This window comes from Pholcus phalangioides, unplaced genomic scaffold, assembly GCF_987345545.1.
Source record: "Pholcus phalangioides strain wild (caught in Gottingen) unplaced genomic scaffold, Ppha-v1.0 ptg000010l_1, whole genome shotgun sequence".
Classification (NCBI taxonomy): Eukaryota; Metazoa; Arthropoda; class Arachnida; order Araneae; family Pholcidae; genus Pholcus; species Pholcus phalangioides.
In genome coordinates this window covers 22,649,299-22,668,960 of record NW_028301603.1, presented here as the reverse complement: position 1 = coordinate 22,668,960, position 19,662 = coordinate 22,649,299, and the positions used below count along the sequence as shown (strand labels likewise).

The 19,662-nt window shown below is 34.2% G+C and overlaps 1 protein-coding gene and 1 long non-coding RNA gene across 2 annotated transcripts in view; both read left to right on the top strand.

Moving 5' to 3' along the window:
* The first annotated feature begins 2,532 nt into the window (after positions 1-2,532).
* On the top strand, positions 2,533-4,885 carry LOC149081135 (uncharacterized). Its single transcript, XR_016193356.1, has 2 exons — positions 2,533-2,627; positions 4,683-4,885. It is a non-coding gene; the product is annotated as an uncharacterized LOC149081135 (long non-coding RNA).
* Positions 4,886-7,363: 2,478 nt separating this feature from the next.
* LOC149081134 (uncharacterized) overlaps positions 7,364-19,662 on the top strand; it is a 109,405-nt gene continuing 97,106 nt past the window's right edge. Inside the window, exon 1 of the mRNA XM_089238293.1 lies at positions 7,364-7,499. Within this exon, the coding sequence (XP_089094419.1) occupies positions 7,364-7,499 (136 nt within the window). The remainder of the gene's footprint in view (positions 7,500-19,662) is intronic.

Here is a 19,662-nt window from a genome sequence, read left to right as displayed (position 1 = left end):
AGTCCATGCGTTAAAACGACACTGTGTGAGAAGGTGTTATTTTTCTCTCTAGATTTTTTTTTTAACCTCAGGTATTTCGGCTTCAATCTCAACGATAACGCGCAATTCTCTTCCACCTTACCAAGGTGTAAAACAATGCCGTGAAGCATACCCAAGTTGTCGCCTGACGTCAATAAAAACGTTTTTTGGAAGTCATAAAATGTCTCAAACATGACGTGATAAAATGGTCATTATGTCCATTTTGGAAACGTCAAAAATGACCATTTGCAAATAGTTAGACTTTCAGAAGATAGATATCGCTATTCGGAGAGACGGGGGGAAGTATCACTTTCTGGGGCAGGTCGGATTGTCCCTATGCATCTCACGCCATGCCTTTACCGATCGCGCTATCGTAGCAGTAACCACCTGGTTTTTACCAGGACTTTAAAAGTATTGATTAATTATATTGCAATTACCGTTTAATATCTTGCTGAGTTTAGCCGATGGCAGTTATTTTTTCGTTTTATTTTATTTTTTTATCCATGAAAAATATAGTAATATAATTATAAATATAATTATTTGCGTTATTTATAATTATCGAAAAAAAAATGTTTTTAAAAAATTCATTTTTTTTAGCTCAATGAATTCGTTGCATCTTTTTGAATTTTTGACAGATTTCACAGATCTTCTGATTGTCCGTAAAAAACACGATATGGATGCAATTATAATTTATATAACGTATGTTGATAAATTTATATGAACAATTACTCATTGAAAAATTTTGCATTTCCATTCAAAACAAAATCGCAATTAAATGTACTTCATTTATCTTGTGACAACCAGTAACGAATAGGCCTAGGGTAATTTTGAAACACCCTCTGAAGGTTCATTAACAAACATTTTGGATAATTTTGATATTTTCATCCGGAACAGAATTTTTCAGTTGGAAAGAAATTCGTGATTTTTATGACGCAAAATCGTTTACGCCATAAAAAATCACGTCATTTCATGACCTTCATGGCTAATAAGGTCATGAAATGATCTGATATTTCATTTGGGTAATCAAGAATCGCGTTATTTCCTGACCTTTATTGTTCGTGGTCATTAAATGACTTTGAAATGGCGTGATTTTTTTTTCACTGACGTCATTCAGAGAAAATGACCAAATTTTCACGTCATATTTGACGTCATGCTACTACTTGGGTATTTTAGGAACAACGATCCCAATGGAATAAAGCAATATATATTTTGCACCTCACTTTTTTTTATTTTAAAAAGCAGGAGGGGGGTAGGTCCATGATTGTAGAATCTACGTCCCGTATTTCCCGGAACAGTCCCGGTATTTTCTGTTTTTTGGCCGTCCCGACTTTTTGGCAAAAGTGTCCCGGTTTTTCCCGCATACGAAACCTACTTGAATTTTTATTCTTTATTGAAGTCAAAGATTGAAATTATTTTTCAACTCATAAATTATTTTATGATAATTACAACTATATATGGGAATATTAATCTCCCACATTTGCCTTGGTATACTTTTTTTTTTTTCGTGGAATACATGTTAATCCACTGCAATTTGCAGTAATGCATCATTTCCCGCCATTGTGATTTTTCCACAATTGCAACAATATTTAGTTTTGGCGTCGTTTTTGGCAATAACCGGTATTTTCCTGTATTTGAAATCCTAATGTCCCGTATTTCTTTCGAAGAAATATGGTCAGCACATGCTTAAATCACTGAAAAGTCACCAATCGAGAAAAATTTTGAAGCGACTTATATAATTTCCATCGAGGAGAAATAAAGTATTTCTGTATTTCTCCTCTAACGGCCGTATTCACCGTCCAGGTTCAGAACGCGATCCAGGTTCTAAACCGCGTTTCACCTCAAAATTGGTATTCACCACCCCTGAATCGAGATCCACGGACCAGCTTTTCGAGCCTGAAACTGAACCTCCGATATCGGCGATCCAGCAGGGTGGATTGAGTTTCAGCGCATGCGCAGTGAACATTATCGTCGCTGCAAACACAAACATCGACATCTAATGGCGGTCGCGCTGAATTGTTTTTACGATGACCCGAAATGAAATAGGGAATTTAGAAAAATTTATTAATTATAGGGTGATGAGTAGGGTGACCATACGTCCCGTATTTCCCGGGACAGTCCCGGTATTTTCTGTATTTTTGGTCGTCCCGACTTTTTCGCAAAAGTGTCCCGGTTTTTCCCGTATTTTACACGACGCTTACTTGAATTTTTATTCTTTATTGAAGTCAAAGATTGAAATTATTTTTCAAGTAATAAACTATATTATGATAATTACAACTATAAATGAGAATATTTATCTCCCACATTTGTCTTGGTGAACGTTTTTTTCGTGAAATTCATTTTAATCCACTGCAATTTGCAGTAACGTTTCATTTCCCGCCATTGTGATTTTACCGTAATTTTAAGAATGTTTGGCAACTTTGCTCGGTTTTGGCAATAATTGGCGATGTCCCGTATTTGGAATCTCAATGTCCCATATTTCTCTCGAGGAAATATGGTCAGCCTAGTGATGAGTGACCACGTTTAGGTATTAAATATATGTTAAGTAATTATCCCCGATCAATGAAAGCTCTCAACTACTTCTTGAAGCCATCAACAAGTGACGAAAGAAGGTGAGTAATGATACTTTTCTATGATTTCCTTCAAATCTGAACTTCATTCGCTAACAAAATGATCATTATCAAATAATGATAGAATTGTATGAGTAATATACTCATGTATTGATATTAATGACAAATTCGTCTTTATGGTACCTGAAACAGGGTCGTAGTGGGCAGGGCCGTCTAAAGAACACCATGGGCCCCCGGGCCAAGTGACTTTTCTGAGGACCTACCAGGTAAATTACAGAAAATTTCAACCAAATCTCATTTTTGTGAGGCCCCTCTTCTCTCGAGGCCCCCGGGCCGTGCCCGGGTTAGGTCCATCCGTTAAGACAGCACTGGTAGTGGGCTCTTTCGATGCAGACTTTTTTCTTGAGTGGGGGCCCCTGAAAGTATTATTATGTAAAATAAAGTGTACATTTTTGTGAGGGCCCCCCATTCTCTCGGCCCTCTGGAAGTGCTCCGGTTGCCCCAGCTTATTTACGGTCCTGACCTAAAGGTTAAAATGGCAGGGTATAGTGTCACGCTTTTGAAGTTTTTTCCTCTCTGAAAATAATGTATCATTGGTCTGAAAAGAAGTCATGAATATCTCTCTTGAATTGCAGGAATAGTCACTTGTATATAGTGTATACAAAAAAAATTTTTTTTGTATTACTTGTATACAAAAAATTTTTTTTTCCCTAACCAGGACCATCTTAAGAGCATGATGCCCCCCCCCCCCCCGAGACGAGAAATTTTTCTGTGGTCCTACCTGGTAAATTCTAGAAAATTTCAGCCAGATCTCATTTTTGTGGGGCCCCTTTTTCTCTTGAGGAGCCTCGTACATTAAGAACTCGCAAAATGTACTAGGCAAAAGCGATCATTACAGTAGTGCATTTTAATTCCTAAACAATACAATATTCACCAACACTCTAAAATATAGATTTGTGTATGAAATGTTTCGTCTCTAATATGAAAATATTCATATTAATGCCAAGCAAAATATATTACCTTTTTTTAGCTTTTACCTCTTGGCAATAATATATTTGATACTTTGCTGCTGTGTGTAAACATGACATTTTCCTTCTATATTCAGTCGATCTCGCTTATAATATTCCCATGTATAATATTTTCCTGCTTAGTACTCGAACTAATTTTTATTAAGATTTCCTGTTTAAAGCATTTTACCCGCTTACATTTTTCATGGTAATTTTTTGAAAAAAAAAAAAACCTTTATAAGCAGAATCGACAGTATTTGCACAAATGAAAACATGTGCACAACAAAAAATATTTTCTGTGATGCACTCTCATTATCCAAAATCATATAATTATCAGCTCATTTCATTCTATTTGTGCATCAGTATTTTGCATATAAATATCAGTTCATTCGTTTATTATTTACAGTTAAACCTTACTACAATGATACTTGATATAAAAATAAATCCCTCTACATCAATATTTTGAAAGTCTTGTTTGGAAATTCCTATAGTATAATGTTAAACTGCTGCCACTCAATTAGAGATGAGAATATTAATATGAGAAATAACTTGAGAATAATTCTTATTATTTTTGATAAGAATATTCCCCAGTAATTTATAAAAGTAGTCTTTCCAAAGAATATTCTCTAGGATATTATATATAATTATATTATAAATAACTGGAGAATATTCTTATTAAGAATAATAAGAATATTCTCAAGTTATTTACAATAGTAGTCCTTCGTTGTAATATTCTCAAGAATTTTACATCTCTAATCTTAATACAACAGCAGTCCCTCTACAATGATATTTTTAGTGTTTGATCATACCTTTCGTGCTCAAAACACTAATTCAAAAATTCATGAAATTACTTTTTGGAACCTTATTTATGTGCAGTTCATGCCAGCATTGGGCAATGATTGAGTGAAATTTATAATATTTAAGTAATCTATCATTACATAACTAGTACCACGTGATTGCTGATTACATGTGCTTTATTCGTATTATGCAGTATGATTTCACTGTATTTGAAATCGCAACACATGAGTATGATTTGCTTCATTCTTTAGGGAAATTTTTTTTCATGAAAACTATGTTTTTAATTTTTCAGATGAAACAAGTATTTGGGAGCAAAAGTAGGGTAAAAACACATCTATGATAAAATGTGGCCACTGAAGACAAGCTGACTCAATCACAGAAGAAAATCTCAATATTTATTTACAATGTTTGTGTGTGTGTTATACGTACCATTATTTTTTTTAGCAATCTCAAATACTTCCATATAAATATGAATAAATTATTTTTGATAATTGATTTGTCGTTATTTCTTAAGTGAGGAAAATGTTAGCTTTTTTTTTACGTAGTTTGAATTTGTGCCTTAATTATGTTCAAGTTACAGTGTAAATTTTGAAAGTAACGAATTACTAGATTGTGATTATCACGTAAATACAGTATATATTTTTAAAAAATCCAGATTTAACTACCAATCCTGCTAGTAAAAAGAGGGATGGAAAATGATTTTGTTGATGAATAATGACGTTGAATCTATCAATATATGTCAAGTTTTTTTAATTTTTAGTCTTGGCTATTAGTTTACCCTTTAGTTAAACATGATTCAAAGGCAATGCATTTTACACATAAAAAAAAAAAATTGTCCATACACTAATGCTTGTATTGACTGTCAGATTTGAAACTTTGTTTACAGATTTTTTTATTTTTACGAATCTTAAAGCTAATCAAAAACTAGTACACATGTTAGAACAGTTTTTTGTTGAAAAGGAAACTGTTGGGTTTAGCATTTTTATACATTGAGAGGGGGGGGGGGCACATCTTGTGTGTAGGAAGGATTGCGTGCAACTATCATACAAGTTTCAACAAATATAATTACAAAAAATCAGTCTCAGATATTAACTTATTTGGCTAATAGGAAATATAGCATCACAAGAATTACTATTAGCATAAAAAATTTTTTTGGAAATCAAATTCACTGAATTTTGTACTTTTTCATTTTAATATGCGTATCTAAAAATTTGATTTCAGGTACAAAACAATCATAATTTAAAAAATATTCAGATAAAAATTATTTTTTGAAAAATTTCCAAATTTATTAGTATTTTTTAAAATATAAATTTTACACAATTGCGACCGTCCTTTTTTCCTTCATTTCATTCACGATTAATAAAATTTGTATGTGCTGATACATTTTTTTTTTCTTCAAAGCAATGAAAAGCGCATAAGCTGATTGTACGTGCGATATATAATTTATCTAATCTGAGAATATTAGCAATTCCGTAGCGAAATGAAAAACCATCATTATAGATATAGCGGAAGTAGGAAAGAAAACAGTAGCTGGAATGAAATGGAATTTCCATTAAAAAGGGGATGATAAAACCATATTTTGCTTATCGAAAAAAAATTGTTGAAAAACGTAAACACAAGAATCCAACCGTTGAGTTTTCTACTTCATTAGAAGATCAAAAACCCTTCATCCAATCAGCGTCGGATCTACTTTCGCCAAGCTAATATACGCCAAATACTCGCCAACTGAACCGAGTTTCACTTGATACGCATTCGAGACTCACTGGTGAATGCCAAATTCGTTCTAAAACTGAAACGGGTTTCAACTGATCCGCGTTTCAGGACCGTGAGTGGTGAATACGGCCGTAAGGAAATTTCCCATATTCGTGGGAAAAATTGGCCAAAATTTGCCCAAGTGGGAAATTTCTTAGCGTTTGTGTAGGCTGACCATATTTCCTCAAAAGAAATACGGGACATCGGGATTGCAAATACGGGAAAATACGGGACTTCGCCAATTATTGCCAAAAACGACGCCAAAACCAAACAAAGTTGCCAAATATTGTTGAAATTACGGATAAATCACAATGGCGGGAAATGATGCATTACTGCAAATTGCAGTGGATTAAAATGTATTCCACGAAAAAAAAACCGTTTACCAAGGCAAATGTGGGAGATTAATATCCCATATATAGTTGTAACTATCATAAAATAATTTGAGTTGAAAAATAATTTCAATCTTCGACTTTAATAAAGAATAAAAATTCAAGTAGGCTTCGTGTGAAATACGGGAAAAACCGGGACACTTTTGCCAAAAAGTCGGGACGGCCAAAAAAAGAGAAAATACCGGGACTGTCCCAGGAAATACGGGACGTATGGTCACCCTACATTTGTGGGTAATTTTGACTAATTTAATTCATCTAACAAAAGAATTTTTTGAAAAAAAATAAAGAAATTAATGCAGTGCAATACTTTTCTATTGTTTCTATTGAAAAATACTTGATTACGTATTTTCCTCGCTAGATGACAGCACATTTTTCGGGATTCATGGGAAAAATTTAGTCAAAAGTAAGGTGACCATACGTCCCGTATTTCCCGGGACAGTCCCGGTATTTCCTTTTTTTTTGGCCGTCCCGACTTTTTGGCAAAAGTGTCCCGGTTTTTCCCATATTTTACACGAAGCCTACTTGAATTTTTATTCTTTATTGAAGTCAAAGATTGACATTATCTTTCAACTCATAAATTATTTTATGATAGTTACAACTATATATGAGAATATTAATCTCCCACATTTGCCTTGGTGAACGGTTTTTTTTTTTCGTGGAATACATTTTGATCCACTGCAATTTGCAGTAATGCATCATTTCCCGCTGTTGTGATTTTCCCGTAATTTCAGCAATATTTGGCAACTTTGTTTGATTTTGGCGTCGTGTTTGGTAATAATTGGCGATGTCCCGTATTTGGAATCCCAATGTCCCGTATTTCTCTCAAGGAAATATGGTCAGCCTAGTCAAAAGGGAAATTTTGTGGGAAGAGGTTGCCACCAAAACGCTTGAAGAGGCTGCAAGCGCTTTGGTTGCCACCATCACTGTACTGAAGAAAAGAAAAGATTCAATCATGAATTGGTTCAGAGGTTTGTTTTGGATTTCCGATTTCTTTTCTTTGCTGTAGCCAAAAAAAACTTGCTGATAAGCAAAGACCCATTGATTGAAGTTCTGCTGATTTGCTACTCCGCCCCCCCCCCTCCATTTCCCGAACGGGGTGTCTGAAAAGACGTAAGCCGAAAGGACGACTCTTTTTGTCTGATTATTTTTATAGAAACCTTCGGTTTCGTACAAATTATACCTAGGGTCCCAACTGCGTTTAGCATAACCCCTCCCCCATGGCCAACAGGTAGGGGATGCAGACGCGCGCCCTCCTCTCTGGACAGATTTACACATGCTGCCCCTGAACTGATCATGAGATGGAAAAATTTTAACAGCTATTCTCTTCCTCCCAAGAAAAAAATTGAAAAAAGAAATGATAAAATCATATCCGATTTTTTTTTTTTTTTTTTTTTGCCTGGCGGTATAAATAATTAATTGCATGCTGTTTAATGTGATCACACTGAGCCATGGGGTTTTTTTCATGACAATAACAGATAGTTAAATAATATGCAGTGGAACTTTGGTTCACAAGCATAATTTATTCCATAAATGTATCTGTAATCCAAAATGATTACTTTTATAAGTTCTCATGGGCAGTGCCGTCTTAACGCCTGGGCCCACCCAGAGTTGGTCCTAGAAATTTTGCCGCTCTTTGGATATGACTATCTGAAAAAGTTTTCTTTCTCCCTATTACAATAGTTCCCAAAGTTTCGGTCACAGCCTTCTCAAGAGGAGTGGGTCACAGATAATTTAGGGCAGCCGTAAGAGCACTATACTAGAGATATTTATAGTATTGTGTTGGCTGAGAAAAAGGCATTTGTCAAAAAATGAACAAGTAATACAAACTTGCCATGGAATTCGGCCAAAAAAAAGTTGATAAGGAGTTTAATAGTCCTTTACCATGGAGACAAAAAACGTAATTCAGAAACCAGTTTCTGTAGAGGCCTCAACCTGATGAATCCTCTGATTCTTGATCCTCTGATTTGGAAGTGTATAAATGAGGTGTATTGAGATGAATTGAGCATTAAACAACAAAGACTTTTGAATAGCATTTCAAAAGTATTGCATTAACTTGAGTTTTTTTTTTTACCCAACCACGCTTTACCCTCAAAATGATTCCGATCTGCGAGAGTTAAAACACTGTCATAAAAAGTGCTGCCTTATGCTGCTGCCTCGTGCCGACCCTGGCTTTTACAAAAAGTAGAACCAGTTGAAATTTTTGAAAATTTGCCAGGTAGGGCCTTAGAAAAATCACTCGCCCAGAGGATCCATGCTGCTGTTAAGATGGCCCTGCTCATGGGTGACGATATGGACGGGTCTTGCCCATTCCCCCTGCAACAGAAAGAGCCTCATAAAAATGAGATCTGATCAAATTTCTGACTGAGTATGTAAATCGGGTAGCAGGTATTTCTTTCCAGGTAGGAGAACCATTATGACTGGTCTGCTAAACGAAATCTGTTCTAAATAATAATTTTCCCAAATAAATTAATATTTAAAAGAGTGATAAGGTAGGTCACATTCTTGTTTAACTTAGTTTTGAGCAATTTTTCTGAAATGGGTAATTTTGTTTTCAGCCGACGATTAAACAGTAATTGAGCGGGAGATAAGTTCACATCAGGAAGAGGCGTGTTCCGATATTCCATTAAATTAACCAAAATCTTCTCTTCATCGCCATTGGATTTCCTAAACATGCTCTTGGCTATTCCTACTGATTTTTCTGCCATTCCGTTACTTTTGGGATACCTGGGACTTGCGAAAATGAACTCAAAATTCCATCTATCAGCAAATTGTTTGTAATGTAAGCTATTGAAAAGGTTATTGTCTGAGACAACTTGGTTTGGTACCCCGACTTTACTGAAGAGGCTTTTGAGTGTGCTAATTACTTCCGATGCACTTTTGTCCTTTATTGCCTCAATTTCTATCCATTTTGAGAAATAGTCAGCCAATACAAGATAGTATTTGTTTCCGAATTCCATTAGATCAACACCAACCTTAGAAAAAGGTCTGTTAGGAATTGAGTGATGTCAGTGGTTCTTTAACATTCTGCTTCCTGAATGTTTCGCAAATATCATAGTTCAACACTATTCTTTCAATATCTCTTGATAAGCCAGGCCAATATAAGATCTCTCTTGCTTTGCACTTAACAATCCCCATGTGTGACTCGTGTATTAAACATAACATATCTTTACGAAGTGCTTCAGGGACTATTAGTTTGTTATTAAAAAACAACCCATCAGCTATGTATATCTGATCTCGTAGCTTGTAGTACTGTTTGACAGTGCTTGAACATCTGTCAGTGGGCCAACCATTCTTATTATAACGAATTATCTCTTGAAGGGTTGGGTCAAGCTCAGTACATTTTTGGAATTGTTTCAGTTTCCTCTCACTGATAGGCAGTGATCTGGAAATTTCATGTACAACATACAACATTTCTGGATCGTCTACACCCGTGTCTTTAATGTAAGCCCTTGACAATGCATCAGCAATATGCATTTGACAGCCTGGCAAGTATTCAACAGTGAAATCATACTTAAGTAATTTGAGAAGCATTCTTTGTAATTGAGTTGAGATCTTGCTGATGGGCTTATGAATTATTGAAATCAATGGTTTGTGGTCACTTTTGACAAGTACTTTGTGGCCATAAATCAAGTTGTGAAATTTTTCAAATGCAAAGACTATGGCAAGTAATTCTTTCTCAATCTGGGCATAGTTTTTTTTCAGTTTCTGACAGGCTCCTGGATGCAAAAGAAACTGGATGATCTTCTTCCCATCATCCAATAGTAGCCCATCTTTGGAACTGTCACACTGAATAACAATAGGCAAGGAGTCGTTAAATACTTTCAACACAGGAGTTGAACTGATCAATCTTTTCAGATTCACGAAGCTTCGATCTTGCTCATGGTTCCACTGAAACTCAATGTCTTTCTTTAGCAGTTCCCTTAGAGGAGATGTCACAACAGACACGTTTGGAATGAACTTTGCTAAAAAATTAACCATACCAAGCAATCTCTGTATGTCATTCTTGTTGGATGGTTTTCAAACTCCATAATTGCCTTCACGTGGCTTGGATCAGCTTTTATTCCATCCTTAGAAATTAAGAGGCCCACATACTTGACTTCATTAACCCTAAATTGAAATTTATCAGGGTTGAATTTCACATTGCTTGTTTTTGCCCTTTCTAAGACTTTCAGCAAGATTTGATCATGTTCTTTCTTGTCATTGCCTGCTACTATCAAGTCATCGAAATAGATCTCAACCCCATTTATGTCACCAAACAGTTTTTGATTGGCTTTCTGAAAAACCTCTGGAGCAGAGCTAATTCCAAATGGCAACCTGTTAAATTTAAACTGCCCAAAAGGCGAATTGAAAGTGCATAGTTCTGAACTGGCCTCGTCCAAAGGTATCTGCCAAAATCCTTCTTCCAAGTCAAGCACAGAATAAAACTGTTTACCTTCTAACTTATTGATAATTTCATCAGCTGATGGAATAATGTGATGTTTCCCCCCTTTATGGCTTTGTTGAGATTTCTGGGGGTCAAGACAAATTTGTAATTTCCCATTTGGTTTTTCTATTATTACTAGGCTATTGACCCAATCAGTTGGTTTGTGAACTGGCGATATAACACCGGATTGTACCAGCTCGTCTAATGTTTTACCCAATTTTTTATATAGCGACTAGGGTACTCTTCTGGGGGCATTTATTACAGGCACCACTTCATTCTTTACAACTATGTTATGAGGCTCTCCCGGAAATTGTCCCAAACCAGTAAATACACTTTCATATGTTTCAATGGCCTTTACTTTAGAATCAATAGTTACAAGATCTATCAACTGTATAAGATTCAATTGTTTGCATCAGGGTTGGCAGGTTTTTGACGGTTTAAACTGTCACGTCAAAAACCCACCGTCAAAAACCTCAAATACTGCTTTTCAACATATAAATTCCCATTGAAAATACAAACATTGATTGCATGTAATGCTTAAAGTGACTATGCTGCAATACATAATGTGTGATTTTAAAATAATCTTCCCCCCCCCTTACATAATTATTTTGGACAATTATATACATGTATATATACTTGTAAAATATAGAATTTGAGTAAAGCATAGCATAAAACTACGGAAGGATATGTAATGTATTCAAGATAGTTTCAACCTTCTAAAATTTCTTCAACTGTTTACTTATATATGAATATATATATATATATATTTGCATATCAACATCTGCTCTACTTTTTTTTTTTACAACAGATACATGTTTAAAAAGTTCTTTCATGCTTGCTATATATAATGTTGATTTCTGTTATTATATTATCTAGACAATCCCAGATATTTAAAACAATATTCTTATTGTACATTAGAATATATATATCCAGCTATCAAAATACTAAATTATCCTAAAATAATTTTTCTCCTGAAAAATTAATTAGTTCATTATTAGTCAAAATTTTTCATTGTTACCACAGTTTCTATTCTTGGGTTACATTTGGTGGTATATTTTTAAATGGTAAGTGGTTTTTTTCCCTTCAAAAAGACCTTATAAAAGTAGCCTGAATATACATATTTTTTATATAAAGTATCTTAGTTACTTAAGTTATATTACAATATCAAAATTGCTAATTCTTACCACATTTTTTAACCTTGGGCTATGCATTCTGACGTTCTATTTTTAGAAAATTCATGAATGGGGATTGCATCACAGATCTAAATGTAGTGGTATATTATCTCACAGGGTTTTGTTTTTCTTTTTCCTTCACCAAGAAGCAGCAACAGTAGTGACTGCATTATCATGCTAGGGGCAGATGGTCTAATAATCCAATAAAGACACCAGCTGCCCTTAGAGGACAAAGACCAGTGTACTAAAGAAAATTCCAACTTTGCTATTTATTGTTTGAATTGTAAAGAAGTGAGGCAGGGGCGTAGCCAGAAATTTCGTTCGGGGGGGGGGACCACTTTCATTTCGGGAGGGGACCAAAGTGACAGAACAATGGATTTGGCCATCTTTTTCCCTTTTTTCTGTCATTTTCTCACATTTCGGGGGGGGGGGGACCAGACCCCCAAGTCCCTCCCCCTCGCTACGCCCTTGTAGTGAGGATTAATATGGAAACCAATTTCAGAAATTTCATTTGATATTTTTATGTTTAGTGAAACCAATTTCTAAGAAATCATAAATATTTAATCTATTATTAGTTTAAAATATAATGAATCGTGGTGGAAGGCCACAGCATATAGTCTGGCGAAATTTTGTTAAAGTAGAGAAAAATGGAAAGATATATGCAAAATGCATTAATTGTGGAGTTATGCGATGTAATCGTGTGGACAGGATGAAGAGCCATATAGCTCAGTGTATTGGAAGGGGCAATGATGTTGAATAAATACCTGATGTACAAAAAGCAACTACATCAACATCTACAGAGTCCACTGCTTCACAGCCTATTATTTTGTTGGAATCAACAGAACCTGAAATTTTCACTCAAAAAAAGAAGCAAAAAATTGATGACTTCATTGTGAAATCAAATTCTGCTACAACTAAAAAAATTGATTTATTAGTGGCAAAGTTTTTTTATGCCAATAATATCCCATTCAGTGTTGTTGAACATTCAAGTTTCAAAGATCTAGTTTCTGCTTTGCGACCTGGTTATAATACCCCAAGTAGAAAAGCTTTGGCTCAGTCATTGCTTGATGAAGTTACAAGAGAGGTTGAGAAAACTGCAAAAGACAATCTCAGTGGAAAAGCTGTAACTTTAATTGAAGATGGATGGAGCAATATTCATAACGATCCAGTCATAGCTACATGTATACATTCTGAAGGTAAATCCTATTTTCTTGAAGCTGTTGAGTGTGGTGCTATTATGAAAAATGCAGATTACCACAAGCAAATAATTGACAATTCCATACGTTTGGCCCACGATAAATATTCTTGTGAAGTAAAGGCAGTTGTAACTGATAATGCGAAAGTAATGGAGAAAGCCAGGCAACTTTTGCTTAATGAGATTGACCAAAATTTAATAGCATATGGGTGCTCTTCTCATTGGCTCAACTTACTCAGACAAGATCTAACACCTGAAGCTGTGCTCAAACAGGTGGTTAAAATACAAAAATACTTTAGAAACTATCATTTGCCTTCGGGATGGCTTAATGAACATATGGGGTCAATAAAACCCCAATTACCTGGTGATACTCGATGGAAGAGTACACTTACTTGTCTTGAAACATTTTTACACAATAGGCCATTTTTTCAGAAAATAGTAGAAGATCACGAAAATGACATTGACAAAGGAATTGTTATTTTAATCAATTATAATTTATACAAACAGTGTAAAGATCTTTCATTCCAACTCAAGCCAATAAGTGTTGCATTGGATATTCTTCAAACAGATACAGCTACAATAGCTGACTCATGCCGTGTTTGGCTAAGCCTCCTTAAAGAAAGTGCTCTTCAGCCTCACATTGAAAAGATACAAAACAGGATGAACCAGATTCTGAGACCATTTCATTATTTGGCATATAATTTGCACCCAAAATATAAAGGTGAAGGACTGACTGATGTGCAAAGTGATTTGGCTCGCACATGGGCAACAGAGAAAATTAACGGTTGTCTGCCATTGCTAATTTCATATGAAGCGGAAGAAATCCACCTTCTTATTTCAGTGCAGCAGGAAGAATGACAAACCCTGTGATTTGGTGGAAAGGACTTTCTAAATGTAATGCTTTTTCAGCTGAGCCCCCTGCATCTGAACTCATAAAACTAGCAATGCTTTTGCTGTCCAGTCCCGCCAGCTCAGCCTCCATTGAAAGAGTATTTTCTAACTTTGGATTTGTCCATTCAAAACTTAGAAATCGTTTAGGTGTAGAAAAATGCGCAAAATTAGTTACATGTTATCGGATGCTACGTGGTAAAAATGAACCATACTATTAATTATATATCTATTCTAGACATTTTGTACCTCAAATTCAAAATCGCAAATTATAATTAATATTTTGTTTCAATTTTAATAAATTAGTGTTTGAAAATGAAACATTGTAATATCAAAGTGCCTCATCATTAAGTTATATACCTATTCTATTTGAAACATCCCAAAGCATTCATTTAGGTTTTTGACGATTTAAACCGGTCTTTGACAGTTTAAACCAGTTTTTGACACTTGTCACGTCAAAAACCCAACCCTGGTTTGCATGCTTCTAAACCTAGAATAGGTTTGGCCTGAACATCTACAATTACAAAAGGGAGTTTCAGCTTAGAACATTTTTCAGTATTACAAGATAATGAAATGACTCCTTCGGGAGTTAATTTGTGATTGCCATACGAAATCAGAACAACATCAGTTGGCGATAAGTTCTGTTTACATTCGACGTTTAGAGATTTGAATACTTTGAGTGGAATGATATTGACTTGTGCCCCAGTATCAATCTTGGATTCCACTCCTTTTTTTATTTGTTGCTTTTACCATCCTTATTAACCGTGTGAAATATTATTTGCATATCTCTAAAACTTTTTGGGAAAAAAATGTTGAAATTTATCAAAAAATGATGCAGATGACTTTTCAGAGGCTCAATTTTTAAGTGGCATTGTTTGAGAAAATAAATCGTAACTTTTCAATTTTCAATATATTCAAGTGAAATTTTCACTAAAGTGTTCACAAAAACATACAGAATATGAATGAAAATAATTCATACACTTACATTTAAAATTTACATGCAAAAACATTATGTAAACTTTGTTTTTGTGGAATTTTTCATTAGAAAAAATACAATTTTTCTAACGTATTTTTAGACCAGAGGCACAGCAGTTACCAAAACAACTTTTATTTTAAATTTCTCCTAAATATATGAAGTAAAATACTGGAGAAAAAAATTAATGGCTTTTTGACCATTAATATATTTATTCTGACTCGCAACACAAAATTCATCGAAATAAGTCTGGATCGCTCCGATTCAAAATCATTCAACTGGATACTGAAATGCAACCCATCATCCCAGATTCCTATTATTATTTTTTGTTTATTACTTCTACCATCCTTGTTGACCATGCAAGATTTCATGTACATATCTCAAAACTTTTTGAGAAAAAAAATGTTTTCTAACCTCACAAGGCTAACCATTCAAGCAATATTATTTATGAAAATATATCATAACTTTGCAGATTTTCAATACATGTGAAATAAAATATACATGAAAAATACAAGTTTACTTTCCTTAAACCTTTTGTAATTTTTTCTTATGACATTTAAAAGGATTAAAGCATGCTTTCAGGTATATTTCATACTGAGAAAAAAGCTCTATGATGCTTACACACAGTAGATAAATGTTCAGAAATTGCTCCACTCCTCCAGATCAAACAATTGATGTCTGATGGGTCCAATGATGTAAGGGTAACAGATTTTTCACTTTTGCATAAATTTTTTATGATAATCAGATCTAGTTTCTTTTCCAACACTATAAATTTCAAGTGTCTTTTCTGACATTTTGCTTTGAATTCCAAAATGATATAAAATATCTAGCTCAAATGGAAATTGTTTTATCATAAGAAAAATTAGTTAACCTTGGAGTAAGTCACTTTATGGAGCACATTCTATGTCTTCAGCAAGATCATAATTGAGACTTGCATCATTTGATGGGGGGGGGGGGGGAGGGGGGAAGGTGCAGTTTAGTTCTAACACTTTTGTTTTAGTTTTCTCAATGAAGCAGCAGCAATGACTTTATCATTACCTGCTGGGATGATAAAGTCTTATAATTAAATAAGACACCAGCTGCCCTCTGAAGGACAAAGACCAGTGTGCCATAGTTTATATCTTCACAGAAGTTATTATTTTTTACAACCCTCATCACAACAAGAAACATCACATCTAATATATCACCACCAGGCATTATATATAGGTTTTAATTCTACTCTCTTCCATCTGCCTCAGCTACAACATGAAGACATTTACTACAATTACTACTACAATTATACTCTTAGCTACAACAGAAAAACATTTTTTGTGTCTGATAATTATTTCATTCTTTGTGATTTGATGCCTCATATTCTGGCTTTTTATCAGCAATTTTAAATTACAGTATTTCTTGAGAAAAATCTATAGGCCTGTATTAAATATTATAATGTAGAATTTTTTTCGACACAAGTATAACCATTTCATATTTATCATATATGTTTATTCAAATATATGCTGTAAAAATCAAAGTAATTAAAAAAAATTGCAACACTGTTTTGGTAAAAAAACTTTATAATTAAGCATGTTAAAAAAACTTCAAAATACATCTATGTATATGATTAAGGATATTATTTAGATTTATCAAATGTAAAATAATTCTTTATGCAAAAATATATCAGATTGCAAAGTTTGCCTTTGTTGCATCATAAGAAATATTTACAGATCAATTAATAGTGAAATTAATTATTATTTTAATTATTTGGAATGTGAACACTTTTCTAAGAATCTAAACATGAAGGTTTAATTTTAAAAAATATTTTATTACAATAAATGAATTTAGTGTAAGTATGAATTTAAACCAAAACCCCTTTTTTTCACCAACTCTGATTTGACACATTACATTAACATTTCTAATTATTTCATGAATTCATTTAATCCTAGAATTTTAAAATTTATTAATTGTTTTGAATTATTTGCATTAACTACTCATGAAACTTAATTTAGTGAATACTGTAATAAATGTATAAGCGTACATAAAAAATGAAATATAAATTTCTTATTACTAAGCATGAATCATTATATTAAGTCCAAATGTACAAATATAATAAATGTAGTCATATAAGTACAATTGTGTTTTGTTACTCAAATGTATTAACTGTCAAAATAATATTTACTCTTCTACAGTCTTATATATTAATATATCTCTTAATATATTAATAGGATTAAATTAAAAAAATAATAGGATTAAATTAAAAAAATAATAATTAAAATTCATGCTGTGCATCCAAAAAAAGTGTTTAAAAAATTGTGTTAAAAATAAAAAAATTAATAATAAAAAAAAATTGAATTTAAATGACTTTTTTCCTCTAAGGTTTACATTTTCTTTTCTATTCATAATCTGAATTTTTTTGTGAGTATTTTAGTGAAATTTTCTTTTGAATGTATTGAAAGCCTGCGAAGTTATGATATATTTTCATAAATAATATTGCTTGAATGGTTAGCCTTAGAGACGTCATTTGGGAGGTTAGAAAACATTTTTTTTCTCAAAAAGTTTTTGAGATATGTACATGAAATTTTGCATGGTCAACAAGGATGGTAGAAGTAATAAACAACAAAAATAATTGGAATCTGGGATGATGGGTTGCATTTCAGTATCTAGTTGAATGATTTTAAATCGGAGCGATCCAGACTTATTTCGATGAATTTTGTGTTGCGAGCCAGAATAAATATATTAACGGTCAAAAAACCATTATTTTTTTTTCTCCAGTATTTTACTTCATATACAAATATAAATACAAATACAACACCACAACAGGCAAAATGTCCAACGAGGTGGCTGAGAAAAACATGCCCATAAAAATATGTCATATATTTCAAAAATATAGCAACCCAATTAAAAATGCAATTAACAAAAATTGTAAACAATATATACACATGATAAAATATTATGCAATGCCCATAAAGAATACTTATGGTTGTTTTATTCTAAGTATGGATAGCTTCTCGATTTACCCCAACATGCTTATCGTATTTCTTTTTAAACGTGTCAATTGTGATACAATTTACTATCTCCAGGGGTACGCTATTCCATTTATTAACAACCCTATTAGAGAAAAATTCCCTGCGACACCATAGCCTTGCATTGTCCCTCACCAATCGATACTGGTGTCCCCTTGTAAAAGCAGTCGATTAGCGGTGTACTAAAAGTTCATGGTCCATCCTATCCATCCCATTTTTTTTTTTTTTGAACACTTCGATCATACCTCCTCGACACCTGCGTTCATCCAATGTAAACATATTCGAAAAATGAAGTCTCTCTTCATAACTCAAGCCCCGTTATGCAATAAGGACATGCGTAGCTCTTCTCTGCACCCCTTCGACCAAGTCTATGTCCCTCTGTAGGTATGGTCTCCAAAACCTTACGGCATACTCCAGTCCAGGACGAACTAAACCTCGAAAAAGCGAGAAGAATGACTGAGAGAACGCGAAGAGACCTTTTTGAAAATGAGACCAAGCATTCTATTCGCTTTTTTGACCACTACTGAACACTGTTCAGAAAACCTAAGCCGCTCGTCAATGAGAATTCCCAAATTGGTGACCCTAGTTGCATCCGGGATAATGACACCATTCAACTCGTAAGAGAACCATGGGTTGTTCGAACCAAAATGAGCAACCATGCACTTATCAATGTTAAACGTCATGCTCCATTCATTTGCCCATGCTGCAATCCTGTTTAAGTTGGTCTGGAGCAACTCCCTATCGTTTTGATTCCCGATTACCCCCCCCCCCCCCATTAGCTTCACATTTCTGTGAATTTGCTAGTAATCCCATCGATACCCTGATCGAGTTTATCGATAAGAAGTGAAAAAAGTATGGGGCCAAGGACACTTTCTTGAGGAACTCCACTTGTGACGTCTGTCCAACTATAGAATTCCCCGTTCACCATAACTCGTTGCGACCTATCTCTTAACCACGATTCAATCCAATTCAGCAAGTTGCCACCAATTCCAATCTTGTGTAGACGCTTCAAGAGTTTACCATGTTGGACACGATCGAATGCCTTCTGGAAATCAAGGTAAACAACATCTACATTCTTGCCCTTACCCAAAGCCTTCGTCATGTGATCATAGAAGCAAAGGAGGTTAGTTACACATGACTTCCCCTTCCTGAACCCATGCTGATTATCCGTCAATACATTATTCTCGTCTATCCACTTCACAAACTGCCTTTTGATGATAATTTCCAAAATTTTCGAGAGGGAGCTCGTCAAACTCACTGGACGATAATTTGACACTGCTTCTCTACTACCCTTAAATATCGGAACAACGTTAGCAAGTTTCCAATCTCTTGGGACGATACCCTCAACAACACTACTCCTGTATATCTGTGCGACTGGCCCAACAATTCATTAGCACATTCCCTGAGGACCCTGGGATAGATATCAACTGGTCCTGGTCCTTTGCTTGCCCTTTATAATGGTTTGCCACATTTTCAATACT